This window comes from Dipodomys ordii, unplaced genomic scaffold, assembly GCF_000151885.1.
Source record: "Dipodomys ordii isolate 6190 unplaced genomic scaffold, Dord_2.0 Scaffold50, whole genome shotgun sequence".
Classification (NCBI taxonomy): domain Eukaryota; kingdom Metazoa; phylum Chordata; class Mammalia; order Rodentia; family Heteromyidae; genus Dipodomys; species Dipodomys ordii.
The window spans coordinates 294,728-308,446 of NW_012267266.1; the positions used below are offsets into that span (position 1 = coordinate 294,728).

General features: G+C 37.5%; 1 protein-coding gene across 4 annotated transcripts in view; it reads left to right on the forward strand.

The window, feature by feature from the left end:
- Positions 1-13,719, forward strand: part of Nr3c1 (nuclear receptor subfamily 3, group C, member 1 (glucocorticoid receptor)) — a 109,424-nt gene that overhangs the window by 75,176 nt on the left and 20,529 nt on the right. For 2 of the 4 annotated variants that reach the window (XM_013020388.1, XM_013020387.1), the window contains exons 3-4: positions 7,536-7,699; positions 13,006-13,122. In XM_013020388.1, coding sequence (XP_012875842.1) covers positions 7,536-7,699; positions 13,006-13,122 — 281 coding nt within the window. Of the gene's footprint in view, positions 1-7,535; positions 7,703-13,005; positions 13,123-13,719 lie in introns of all 4 variants that reach the window. The other 2 variants (XM_013020386.1, XM_013020385.1) reach the window with 1 other exon arrangement.

Genomic DNA, 13,719 nt, shown 5'->3' on the forward strand with positions numbered 1-13,719 from the left:
TGAGGTAAGAGAGTAGGAGAAAACATGATTGGAGAAAATAAAAAAAACAGTTTGTGAAGCATGTTACGCTTATATGCTCTGGAAAAGCCCCTGATATTTTCAATTATGAAAATACTTTCGGTGTGTGGGGTGTAATGGGAAAATATGAAGGCAAGGCCAAGAGTACATTGAATAGGTTAAGGCCCAGGGTGAGACAAGGCAATGGCAGTCGGAGTGAACAGGAGGGAAAAGGTATATGATATAATCAGGTGTGATAGCATATGCACATAACCCCATATATTGAGGAGGGGGAAACAGGAAGATCATGAACTTTAGGTTTAGTTTGGGTAAAGTTAGTCCCTATCACAGAGACGACAAACAAACAAAAAGGGTAGAGCCGTGGCTCAAAAGGTAAATCACTTGCCTAGTATGTACAAGGGCTTCAGTCCCTAGGAACACAACACACACTTCACAAAAACCCATGACCTAGTACTGTAGGAATAAGAAGCAGGATGTGGTACTTTCTGCATCTATGCATGAGTTACTATGAACAGTATGTGTCACTTAAATCTCTTTTAAGAATAGAATAAAATAGAAATAAGCTGTCATCGTACTTCAAGTGCAAATGAGGGGCATTTCAAAGATGTGTAAAGTACATACTTGAAAAAAGTTAGGAGTTGTGCTTTATCTCCAACATGTCTTGCCTTCCTTGGAGATGTCACAGTCATAATTCTCTACGTTCCCAACTAGGGATTACCCACATGGGTTCAGAAAAGCAGCATCAAATGAGAACAAAGGTGGGTCTTCAGTCTAGAAACCACCATTTTCCAAAAACATTCTTGGTCCATTACTATGCAGGTTTTGGTGCTCAAACTTCCTCCTAAGATAAGTGACTAGAAATGATATATACTTTAGAAGAGCTGTCTTAATATGCACCCAAAGTTAAAACCTCTCTCAGTAAATGCAAAGAGAACAATTAGTGTTTCTTTAACTTGCTGAAAGTAATATAAAATGTGTTCTATGGAAACCATCTAACAGAAATATAGTGAAAGTCTTCCCCTAAAGTACATTTTGATTTGATTTGAAAATTATTATGTAGCTTATTATTAATCAAGCCAGTAATCCTTTAGCTAAAGATAAACGGGCAGTTAGAAAATATAATCACCTGGTGTGTGCAGCTGAGTATTTACATTTTTCCTAATGAGCAAAGATAAGAAGTGCAGGTGACTTTAATGTGTAAAAACTAGCTTTTAGTGCTGGCCCTAGAGGGAAAAATAAAACTAAATTACTGACTGGAGCTAATCCTATCATTGGTAAGTAGGCCTGTATCATCTCTGGTGCTCAGATCTGTTTTTGAGTCTCTTTGGACTTGGCTTGAATAAAAAAACTATTTGAAAGTGTCTCAATAGAACAATTACTCCTTGTTTGTTCTTCCCATATTGTTTATTATTATCCATTAGTTGTATATAGGGTTTCAATCTGACACATCCATATATGAGTTACAATGTACTTTGATCACTTATCCCTCTGATACTCTCCCTTTTCCCAAACCAATCAATTTGAAAAGGTTTCTGGTCCCTGTTTTCTGTTTTCCTTCCACTTTGTTACTTCCAGGTTAATGGCAAAGGTTTCTGAACCTCAGCATTATTGACATCTAAAGTTGAGTAATTCTCTGTTGTAGGGGCTGCTGTAAGTACCAGCAGTATATTCCCAATTGTGACAACTGAAAGTGTCCTTGGTAACAAAACTGCTCCCTACTGACAAGTAGAGCCTTGTGATATTTGAACACTGACAAGCCAATGAGAGTATACTTATTCCATTTATAGCTGTTAAAAATTAATCCAGTTGTAGCAGCTGTAGTTCCAAGACTTTTCCCATGTTAGTTAAAACTTTTTCTCTGAGGTAGTAATACTGGTTCTCCTTTTTCTTCAAATGGATTCTTACATTACATTAAAAATGATTAAATTCACTTTGTAAGAGCCTTGTGGTAGAAAAGCCTCAAATTTTGTAAACAACGCCATATCTTTTGAGTAGGCACATTACTGTCCCCGTGAAAATAAAACAATTGAGAATGTAGAAAGGTTAAAAGATCACCAAGCTACTACAGGGTGGCTAGATTATGAATTTTAACTTCTGATTTAAAAACTTCACCGATAATCCCCACACACACATAATATTTTACTTTTAATAATTATTTTATAATGGTTTTTGTGTGCACCAATACTGGGGTTTGAACTCGAGACTCATACTCTCTCTTGCTTAGCTTTTTTTGTCCATGTCTGGCACTCTACTATTTGAATCACTCACTTCTGAGTCTTTGCTGGGTAGAGATAGATTAAAGTCTCTCCAATCTGTCTGCCTGGCTGGCTTTGAACCTTGGACCTCAGCTGCCTAATTAGCTAGGGCTTCAAGTGTGAGCCACTGGCACTTGGCAATACATATATATCTCTTGGATATTTGAATGCCATAATGGAAAGATGAATAAAACACTTAGTTTGTACATAGCATTTGGTGGTTGTCTCAAAGAAAATCATCCATAAGAAAAATATTTAAGGTGTACTTGACTGAGAAACAGATACCATGAGAAAGAAATTATGTTTCTGCTTTGGGTAGATACTTTTTCAAAAAGGACTAAAGCAATCTTTGTACTTTAAGGAAAACAACTGATAGCATTTACCAGTTGACAGAATGCACATTTCAAACACAAATTAAAAATTTGTAAGACACTGTTAATATTTGAAAGATCAGAAAAATTCTGTGAACCACTATTTCCCAAATTACTAATGGCTGATACAGGTTGAGCATCCTTACTCCCCAATATATGAATCCTTCAAAATCCAGTGCTTTTTGAGCAGTGACATGACACTCAGGTTTCAGAGCATATTTAAAACTCCACATAGACAATCTGAGATACTTCCAGGCTCATGTATTTTGGATAAGAAATACTCAACCTGTATTACAAAATCATTCAAGTGCAAGATAGTTAAGTGTAACAGAGTTAGAGTTACATTGCCATTATATCAGGAAAGCTTATCTATAATTACCTGAACTTAAGCTTCTGAATGAGGATTAACCTTCCCTGAGCTCTCAGCCAAGTTGTTTAGCATTTCTCTTGGATTTGAGTTCTCCAGTGGGGGAGGAGGAATGAGAGGGGAGTAAAAAGAGTAATCTCTAGGGGCAAGGGAAAGACCCATTGACAATAATCAAATATATACCAGGGCTTTATATAACTAATATAAACCACAGTGTGTAAAATGGTGCTAATAATAGACTCAAAGTGGTTAGATCAGCCTGCCACCGTCACACAGCTACATACAGCCCTAGAGCTGGGATTTGAACCGAGATTTGTCTGTGTGTAAGACTGAATGTCCTCCTAGTGGGACAGTGTCATAGAGCAGCTAAAAGGTAATTCTGCCCCTCCTTCCCAGATAAAAAGCTTCAAGGTTCATTATCATCTCCGTAATGAATTTCATACCTATAATGGCTTCTGAAGCCACTCAGTGCCTGGCATTCAGGTGCAGGAAGTGATTGCGGAATGAATGGGTCCCATTTACCTGGACATTTCTTCTTAAGGTCTGTGCTTAACTTTCATGATCCAGCCATGACCCTCCTTTCAATTACTTTAAAAACAGATATTAGTCTCTTCCCTCTCTCTCAACTCTAACGGAAGCTCAGTAACCTCTGGCATGACTCATGTTGAACACACTTGCTATTCTGACTAGGAATCAACATCATGCAAGTATATGTTTTCTCTGTGGCTCTTCATTTAAACGATACTACCCTGGGCATAATCAGTTTTAAACAGGACCTCTCCACATCTTCAGACTGTGTGGCAGACCTGTTGAGTAAGCAGCAACTATTACAGATGACACCACTGAGACCAGAATATTTTGCTCTCCCGTTCAAAGTAGGCAAAGCATGCCGTTATTTTAGTGTACTTTGGCTTCTTATTAAAAGAGGGCAATGGTGAGTTAGATCTTGTGTTCTAACCATTTTGTTGTACCCCAGTTTTTGTAATGATATCATAGCAAATAACATTTACAACTGAATAACATTTACAAATGAATACCATTTTGTATTCATGGTGTTCAGTATAGACTTTTTTTCTCCATTGATGTCTGTGGTCCACCTGGCAGCTTTCCATGCACTCTTCTTATCTGATATAGCCCAGATGACTGCCTGAAGAAATGCCAAGAGCCTGACTTACGGTCCAGATTCTCAGTTACTATTCTTTCTATTCATTTAGCTTTAACTTTCCCACTTGCCATCTGCACCTTACACGTGAGTGGGCTGAACTCATTTTGCATAGATTCTAAGTTGTATATGACAATCTGGATAATAATATCCTACGTTTTCAGCTTAATACTTACCTTCTCATTACATAGTGCTTATTCTTAAAATGTTTTTCTGAAAGAGAAGAGTGAATGTATATTGAGTACCTGCTTAAAGACAGAAATTATGTACCAGAATTTTTCTATGTTTTATTGTCACAACTCACAGACACTGTCTTCTCCAGCACCAATGAGAAAACTCAGGTTCAGTCTACTACCCAAGGTCATGCAAGCTATTAAGTGGTACAGCTCAGATCTGAAACATGTCAGTTTAACCACAAGTAGGCTCCCAACCAGCCACCTGCCTCTGCTTGTCTGACTTCATCTGGAAGTGGTGACATCCTTAGAACAGAGCTGTTGAGAGGATAAACGAGATTGTACTCATGGAAGTATAGAATATAAATTTATGGCACTGGTGGCTCATGCCTGTAATCCTGGCTACTTGGGAAGCTGAGATCTGAGGATTGCGGTTTGAAGCCACCCTGGGCAGGAAACTCTATGAGGCTCTTCCCTGTAGTTAATCACCAAAAAAGCCAGAAGTGGAGCTGTGGCTGAAGTGGCAGAGCACTAGCCTTAAGCAAAAGAAACTCAAAGACAGAGCCCAAGCCCTGAGTTCAAGTCCCAGGACCTACACAAAAAAAAATATATATATATATATTAATATATAAAAAATGCATGTTGGAAGTGGTACTGTGGCTCAAGAGGTAGAGCATTAGCCTTGAGCTGAAGTGGTGAGGGACAGTGCCCAGGCCCAGAGTTCAAACTCCATGACCAACCAAAAACAAAAAATAAAAAAATAATGCATGTTTATAGTAAATAAAATCAAACATTCTCAAGAAAGATTATGACACTTTAAACAGTGCACTCACTTTCCATAACCTACCCATGCAAGCAACTGGTCCCTAAAAATAGGTCTCAGGTGAAATGGCTGAGCAGGAATAGGAGCATGTTCAAAACAGAAGCTAAGGACATGGTTGCTTCCTAAACACATTGCTACTCTTTTCATTCACACCAGGACCTTCCTGCTTCTATGAAAAACCCTGCTGCAAAGCAGCGCCGCTCTATCGGTCACAAGTTTGCATTCATCAGGGCCGTTTAGGTTATTCTCTTACAGGCCTTCAATATACAGCCAGTCTGCTCCCAAATCCAGCAAGAAATCAATTGTGATATGAAAACATGTAGAAATTATTCCTCAGCAGTGTTCAGAGAACAAATGAAACCCTGGGGCCTGTTCTCAGAACTGGGATGCAGGAAATGCTGTCCTATTTTTTTTGTTGTTTTCTGTTTTTTACATCTTTTATTGTAAAAATACTGTACAGAGGAGTTAGTTACATGAGCAAGGTTATGAGTACATTTCCTATTGAGCGTTGTTTCCTCGTCCTTTGTTTATCCCCCTACCATCCCTTCCCTCCCCACCTCCACAACTACCAGCTCCCTCCCCACCTATCCGCCGCTTCCCCCATCAAAGTTGTAAAATTTGTTTCCAACATCGTGTCTTATACATCTCATTACAATGGGTCAACCTGTATCCCTATTTAAGCATTTTGTTTTTTCCCTTCCCCTTCCCAAATTAGAAAAAATTAGAGAAGTGTATACAAGATGCAGGGCACTGACATCAAATACAGTAAAAAAAAGAGGTTATGCCTTGGGTGGGGGGAACATACAAAGGAACAAAAAAAAATTACATGGTACATTATAAATCTGTTAGAAACAATAGCAAGAAAGAAAAAAATATAGCCGGATGCCGGTGGCTCATGCCTGCAATCCTAGCTACTCAGGAGCCTGAGATCTGAGGATCACGGTCAAAGCCAGCCTGGACAGGAAAGTCCATGAAACTCTTATCTCCAATAAACCACCAGAAAACCGGAAGTGGCGCTGTCGCTCAAGTGGTTGAGAGCTAGCCTTGAGCTGAAGAGCTGAGGGACAGCACTCAGGCCCAGCCCCATGACCTACAAAAGAATAATTGTATCCCTATCTTGGGGTTCATTTCGCTTAACATCATCTTATATGGTCATATGTATATAGCTTTTGACCTTTTCTGCTTGTCCTACTCATGTACTAGTTATTGCAAATAAGGGAAACCATGGGACCTATGTTTCTTTGGGCCTGGCTTAGCTATCCTATTTATTAAACCCTTCTAGATGAGCAGAGAGATAGCAAGATGCAAGGAGCTCTTTGAAGGTAGAATTTAAAGGAAGTTTGCTACTGTGCATATGTTCAAGTCTGCTTGAAAACACATAACCAGATAAGAAGCAGTCTCTACTTATAAGAAGGCTAGAAATTCTTTTTAGCTCCATAATTTCAGTTGTAAAGTTAGTGTATGAAATACAGTTCCTTAGGAAGAAACAATATTGAAAACCAGTGTTATCACTTAATACAAAAAGTACAAAAAAGCAATAATTTGTTCTTTAGTTTTATTGCTTTATGGACATACATTTATAAACAAACATAAAATATTAAGATTTGGTGTTTATAGGTGTAGGTAAAGTATATTTAGCCATTGTATTTGTCTTGGTCTTCCCAAGAGTTTAAATGTTTTCTTGAAAACATTTCAAACAACCACTAGACCTATGGTCCTATTGTAATAAGTTTACAAAACAAAAATGAGACCTGGTAAAAGCTGGAGGTTTACATTTCACCCTTTTCTTTGAGATGTTTTCACGGAGAAGCAGGATGTTCCTCAGATTTGAAAGCCTGTTTATCTTTCACAAATGTGATATTTCTGCATTCATCTTTTCTGTTTCTGCATTCATCTTTTCTAAGTCATGAGAGCCTAGCATGACGTTGACAATAAGAGATACAGGACTAAACACTTAACGTGGTAAACAAAATACCTTTTTGCTCTAGTAGAGAACATGGATAAAATTGTAATAAGACTTGATTGACTGGCTCCCTAAGGAATTAAAGGGGTAAAAAGTATTTTATGGATGATGGAAATATCCTCTTTCAATCATAATGATAAATACATGAGTTATCCATTTTCTAAATACATATAGTATAAATGTATAAAAATAAATCATAAAAATAAATCACAAAAATTATGATTGATTGCTAAACTATAATCTTACCATTCTTTGGGGAAAATACTTCTTAATTTTCTAACATTCAGATAGAATATTTGAGTTCCTGCTAGTGCTAAAAGACAGAGTTCAGCATGAACATGCTGAATTGCATGAGAAGAGGAGAGATATTTTCTGACATTGCTGTTTTTTCCTTCTCCTTTAGCCCTGGAATGAGACCAGATGTAAGCTCGCCTCCTTCTAGCTCCTCAACAGCAACGGGACCACCTCCCAAACTCTGCCTGGTGTGCTCTGATGAAGCTTCAGGGTGTCATTATGGGGTCTTGACATGTGGAAGCTGCAAAGTATTCTTCAAAAGAGCAGTGGAAGGTAGTGTGTGTTTTGAAGAGTTTTATGTTTCCTATTTCTTGCAGTGGATTTTGAAATTTCCACTGTATGCAAAGCCCAAGGGGAAGGAGATATTTTTTAAAAACAACACAAGCACAACTAGAATAAAATGGGAAAAGTATATAAATTGATGGGAGAATCTGGGTGAATCAATATTGTAAGAAAGTGCTATCATGTAAAATAGTTTGAGCATATATTAATGCTTATAATGCCCATAGTATGAGATCCTAGGCTGTCAATTCTCATATTGAAGTTGATTTCAAAACCACAAACTATTTGGGGTAGGCAAACTTGAGTGGCAATGAGATCTGTGAGGGGCAAAGGGTAGCCATTCATTCATTTAACCCCTTATCAAGCCCAGGCAATCATGCTAAATGGTGGGATATCATTAAATCCTGATCCATTCCCTGTGGGACATTACAGTCTACTGGAGTACAGAGATTGGAATATAGAGGCAAGAGTTAGAAAACCTACCTGTTATCAGGAAAGAATCTTATTTTGCTATGTGTGTGTTGACTTAATATAAACCTAACTCGTGTTATGGATACAGAATGCTGACAGGGCAGTCACAGCATTTTGTCTCAACCACTGAATCCTCTTGGGGAAAAAATAGGTATATAATTTAGTTAGTTGCAAAACAGTTTGAAATCAGTGTGGCCTGAATGGGTTACCTAAAGCTCTGGTTTTTTTTTTTTTTAAGAAACTAATAATCCTCATACAAGGAGTCAATGTTATTTGGCTAGAGTTGTATTGTACATCTTTGAGAGTTAGAGGAGTCTTTTATTATAAAATTACACTACAAGGATGCAAATTTGTGATAGCTCCTACCTACCCACCTTCTGCAATGCTTCCAATAGTGTGGATGCTACTTAACACATAGTGCTATGTAAAGTGAAGATAAGATACTCTTGACTTTCTTAATTGCTTGAGTATTAAAATATTGCTGTGTGTGTATATATATATATATATATTAAAATTGGCAAATGGATTTTTGAAAATGAAATTCAGAATGAGGCAATGAAACAACTTATGAAAAATATTTTTCACCTATTTTTATAAAATAGGGTTACAAATGCAAATGCCTTTAAGGGTCAACTGTGTCACCCACTGTAACCAAATATAATACCCTGGAGGTAAGTGGACAGGACTGATGTTGGAGACACACATCCAATCTAGGAGCATTGAAATGCAAGTAAACCAGAAAAAAGCTAACATTACCTCTGAATTATAAAATTATGGCAAGTCATGGTCCTGAAACTGAATCATTGCTTTAAAAATAGGTTCTTACACTTGCTTTTTGCATAGAATTTAATTGAAAATTAGATACACTATTTGCAAATATTTCAGTAAAGTATCATAGTGAGATTATATTACTGACAAAGTTGAAATGTGGATGACATTAATTATATCACATTGTTCTGTTTCCTCCTCATTTGGATTTGAATGTATTCAGAGGCACTTCCCAGATCTAAACTTTTGTAATCTTTTCATACTCTAAGGATGGTTTCCATATTCTAGGCATTATGAAAAATTTGAAGCCCAGACACATGCTTGCTTTGCAACACCTTAACAATGATAAAGACACAGATAGTATAACTGGAATCAAATATTGTCTGCTCCATTTTCAGCATGTTACAAAGGATACATTTCTCCTCCTTTCCCCAAAATTTATTTTTAGAAAATCTATAGATGTTCTATTGCCCAAGCAACCCAGAACCAATGATATTTTGTGTTGAATTTTTCATTCAGTATTCTTGGTGTGTTGCTCTTCCATGAACAGTAAGGTTTTCCATTTCTTTCTAGTCTTTTTTCCCCATATCAGTTTTTCTTTTTTTTATTCCTTTGCCCAGAAGTGCATGTAATCTTTCTTGGTAGATCAGAAAGGAGATAAGCAAATTAAAGGTAGTTTTTATTAAAAAATTATTAAACATTGAGAAAATAATTTTCTATAAAAATTGGTAACATATGCTATATGTATACTAGTAATTATTGCTCATTAAAAAAAATTAACCCTAAAATCAGTAGCTTAAAGCAACACTTATTATGTCATGCAGTTTGAGTCAGGAATCTAGAAGCACAGCTTGGTGGTCAAGGCCTCTGTGAAGTTAGGTTCAGGCAGTCACTGGGCTGTAGTCATTTAAAGTCTGGGCTGGGCCTTGATGGTTCACTTCTAAGTTCACTCACATGGCTTTTAGCAAAAGCTTCTTCACTACATTGGCCTCCTCTAAGGCTACTTTCAGTGTATCAGCTAGCTTCCCCCATAACAAATGTTCCAAGAGATTGTAAACAATGCAGCAGAACATGTAGCATACCACCACTTCTGACATATTTTACTGATCAGAGGCCAATCTTGTTATATCATCAGAAGGGAATATTAAATATTAGAAAACAGGTCACTTTGGGCCATCTTGAAAGCTGGCTATTACATTTACCATAAATAGAAAACCAGAATTACTTGCTGAAAACAGATTTAATTCTGTGTGTGTGTACTATGTAAACAGCATTAAGAAGTTTCTGTTGTACCAAATACTCTTCACTAACTTTTAGTAGTTAAAAGGGAACTGGGGGGTGTGGGGGAGGAAGGGGCTGGGAAGGTGGCTCAGTGGTAGAGCATTTGCCTTGCATGCATGAGGCCCTGGGTTTGATTCCTCATCACCACATAAGCAAAAAGAAAAAAGCTGGAAGTGGCACTGTGGCTTAAGTGGTAGAGCGCTAGCCTTGAGCTGAAGAGCTGAGGGACAGCGTCCAGGCCGAGTTCAGGCCCCACAACCAAAAAAAGGGAACTGGGAAGAACTAGGAAGATTGATAGAAAAGGTGATATTGATCAAGATGCATTAATACTCATAAATAGACATGTTCAATTGAAACCCCTTTGTATAACTATTTTAAATAATTTATATTTAAATTTACTATGTTTTGAAAAGGGATTTGAACCAGTGGAAGAAAACATAGTGATCTCATCTTGTTTAAAAGGATATGTGGGAAATGAGTATTAGTACATGGTCATGCCTTGTGGAACAGTGAGCACTAGTGGAAACTGCTTGTTTTATGGATAAGGAGCAGCACACTTGCCAGCTCCATACTAATAATCTGAAACTCTAATTTAGGAATAAAGTACAGTGTCCTTGAGCCAAGAGCAGTGTTTCTGCTATGCTCCACATACAACCTAGTATTAGCATCTTACAGACATCATGGTCTTTCAGTTGACTATAAATAAACCATTGGGATTTCTTATTTAGGGATATTCTTGTCACTCTTTTCTTGCCAGACTTGGGGCTTGAACTCAGGATCTGGGCACTGTCTCTCAGCTATTCAGTTCAAGGCTAGCACGCTACTACTTGAGCTCAGTGCCATTTCTGGCTTTTTCTGCTTATGTGGTGCTGAGGAATCGAACCCAGGGCCTCATTCATGCAAGGCAAGCGCTCTACCACTGAGTCACCTTCCCAGCCCTATTTAGGGATATTCTTAAGGAGTTAAACTTTTATAGATGCCTCAACCATTGTCTGTTATTCCTACTTTTGCTTTCTAAAAGAATCTTTTGGGGTTACTGCTATAGCAAGCTTACAAATACCGAAAGGAACTGTTATAGCTAGCACAGCCCTTGGCAGTAGAAAATCTGGAATAAAGCCTAACTATACATCCTTAGTCAACTTCATGGCCCATTTTCCACAAAGAATTAAACATCATATAGTTGACCATGTACCTCAAACTAAGATTTAAAGAAAAAAGTATGGTTTATAAGGAAGAAACAATTTTTTAGTAAATATTAGGTTGAACTAAAGAATCTTTTCATAGCAGTGAGACCAGATAAATGCAGACTAGTGAATTGGCATTATAACTTTTCTTTGAATATTATTCTTGAGAAATGTTGTTCAGTCAGTGTAAGGTACATGAAATCTTACTTATCTATTGTATTTACATAGACATGCTAGTCCTTCGGTAATTTTCTTCAGAAGACTGTAAGATTGAATGGGAAGAAGGCTTTTAGTCTATCCCTTTTAAAAAGGCTTTTGCTGAAAATATTTTGCCAAAACAGAATTAAAATTCTTAATACATTACTCAATACTGAATAGCAGAAAATTTAGACAGTAACTGTCTTAAATTAATAACCCAAGTCAAGGTAAATTCAAACATTTTACATTCTGAAAATTTGTAAGATCTATCTATCTGTGGTTCAGTAGCCATTTGCTGGCATCATTGATCATTCAAGTTTAACTATGACTGATCATCCATTTTGACTGATCGTATGTTATTGCAGTTCAAATGAGAAGATTTTGTTTGTATATCATGGCATGACAAGGTCCCTTTAGAACTCCCATAGTTTGTTTGTTTGTTTATTTTTTGTCAGTTATGCAGCTTGAACTAGGCCTTGGCACTGTCCTCAGCTCTTCAAGTCAGGGCTAGCACTCTCCCACTTGAGCTACAGCGCCACTTCCGGTTTTCTGGTGGTTTATTGGCGATAAGAGTTTCATGGACTTTCCTACCTGGGCTGGTTTTTAACCTTGAACCTCAGATCTCAGCCTCCTGAGTAGCTAGGATTACAGGTTTGAGCCAATGGTGCCCAGCTGCCCATAGTATTTTTTTTTGGGGGGGTCCGGTTGTGGGGCCTGGGCGCTGTCCCTCAGCTCTTCAGCTCAAGGCTAGTGCTCTACCACTTGAGCCCAGCACCACTTCCGGCTTTTTTCTTTTTGCTTATGTGGTGCTGAGAAATCGAACCCAGGGCCTCAGGCATGCAAGGCAAGCGCTCTACCACTGAGCCAACTTCCTAGCCTGCCCATAGTATTTTTTAAATTTACTTTCTTAACTAATGTAAAAACATAATTTATCCAAAAAAAAGAACTTGCGTTTGATTAGTAGTGACTAGACTCAGACATGAAGCAGATATATTGGACACCATTCTGTTTCTTGCTTGATATGAGGGCTACTTATATGGAGATGTTCAGTTTATAAAAATGTATTAAAGTGGTAGTATACCTATGACTTGTGCACTTTATTAAACTCTTTTCAATTTATGGAGCAGAATGAGGGACTTTCCTAGCTTCTGAATTTTGTAATTAATGTTAAACTCTTTTCAATTTTTGGAGCAGAATGAGGGACTTTTCTAGCTTCTGAATTTTGTAATTAATGTCAGTGTATATAAATAAACTGTTACCTTCCTTAGGTAACTTTGGTTTTGTTTTGGGAAAATAACAGCCAAGTTCCAAAGAAGCTCACCATAAAAAATACTGGGCAGTCACATTGGTCCTAAAGACCCATGGCATTTTAACCCTGCCTTTTATGTTATATAGGACAGCACAATTATCTTTGTGCGGGAAGAAATGATTGTATCATTGATAAAATTCGAAGAAAAAACTGCCCAGCATGCCGCTATCGAAAATGTCTTCAAGCTGGAATGAACCTGGAAGGTAAGGTACTATCTGAAAGGAATTACCTCTCTATCATGTCAAATTGTTATTTTACTTTCCCCCCCAGTACTGGAATTTGTACTCTGTGCCTACTGAGCCTTGGTTTTTGCTGGGTATTTTTAGGATAGGGTTCCACTTCTTACCTAGGCATTATGCCTGGATTAAGATCCACCTACTTAAGGTTTCCCTGTAGTTGCTGGGATCAGGCACATACCACTGCATGCAGTTTCCCTGAAAAGAGATGGAGCCTTACTACTTTTCTGCTTGGGCTGGCCTTGACTACAATCCTCAAGATCTCAGCCTCCTAAATAGCTAGTATTACATGCCCTAGAACCTAGGTGGTAATTTTACTTACCGCTTAAGCAGATTAATAGTTTACATGTGCTTAGCTAGCATAATTTTATATTATTGCCCAATGAAGTATATTGGGTTTTTCCACCAGTTCTTATAACATCTAAATGAAATTACTTGAAAATATCTTTTATTTTTATTTTTTTTTAATTTTATTTTATTTTATTTGTGAACATACTGTACAGAGGGGTTACAATTGCATGGGCAGGATAATGCGTACATTTCTTACCAAGCATTGCAGCCTCC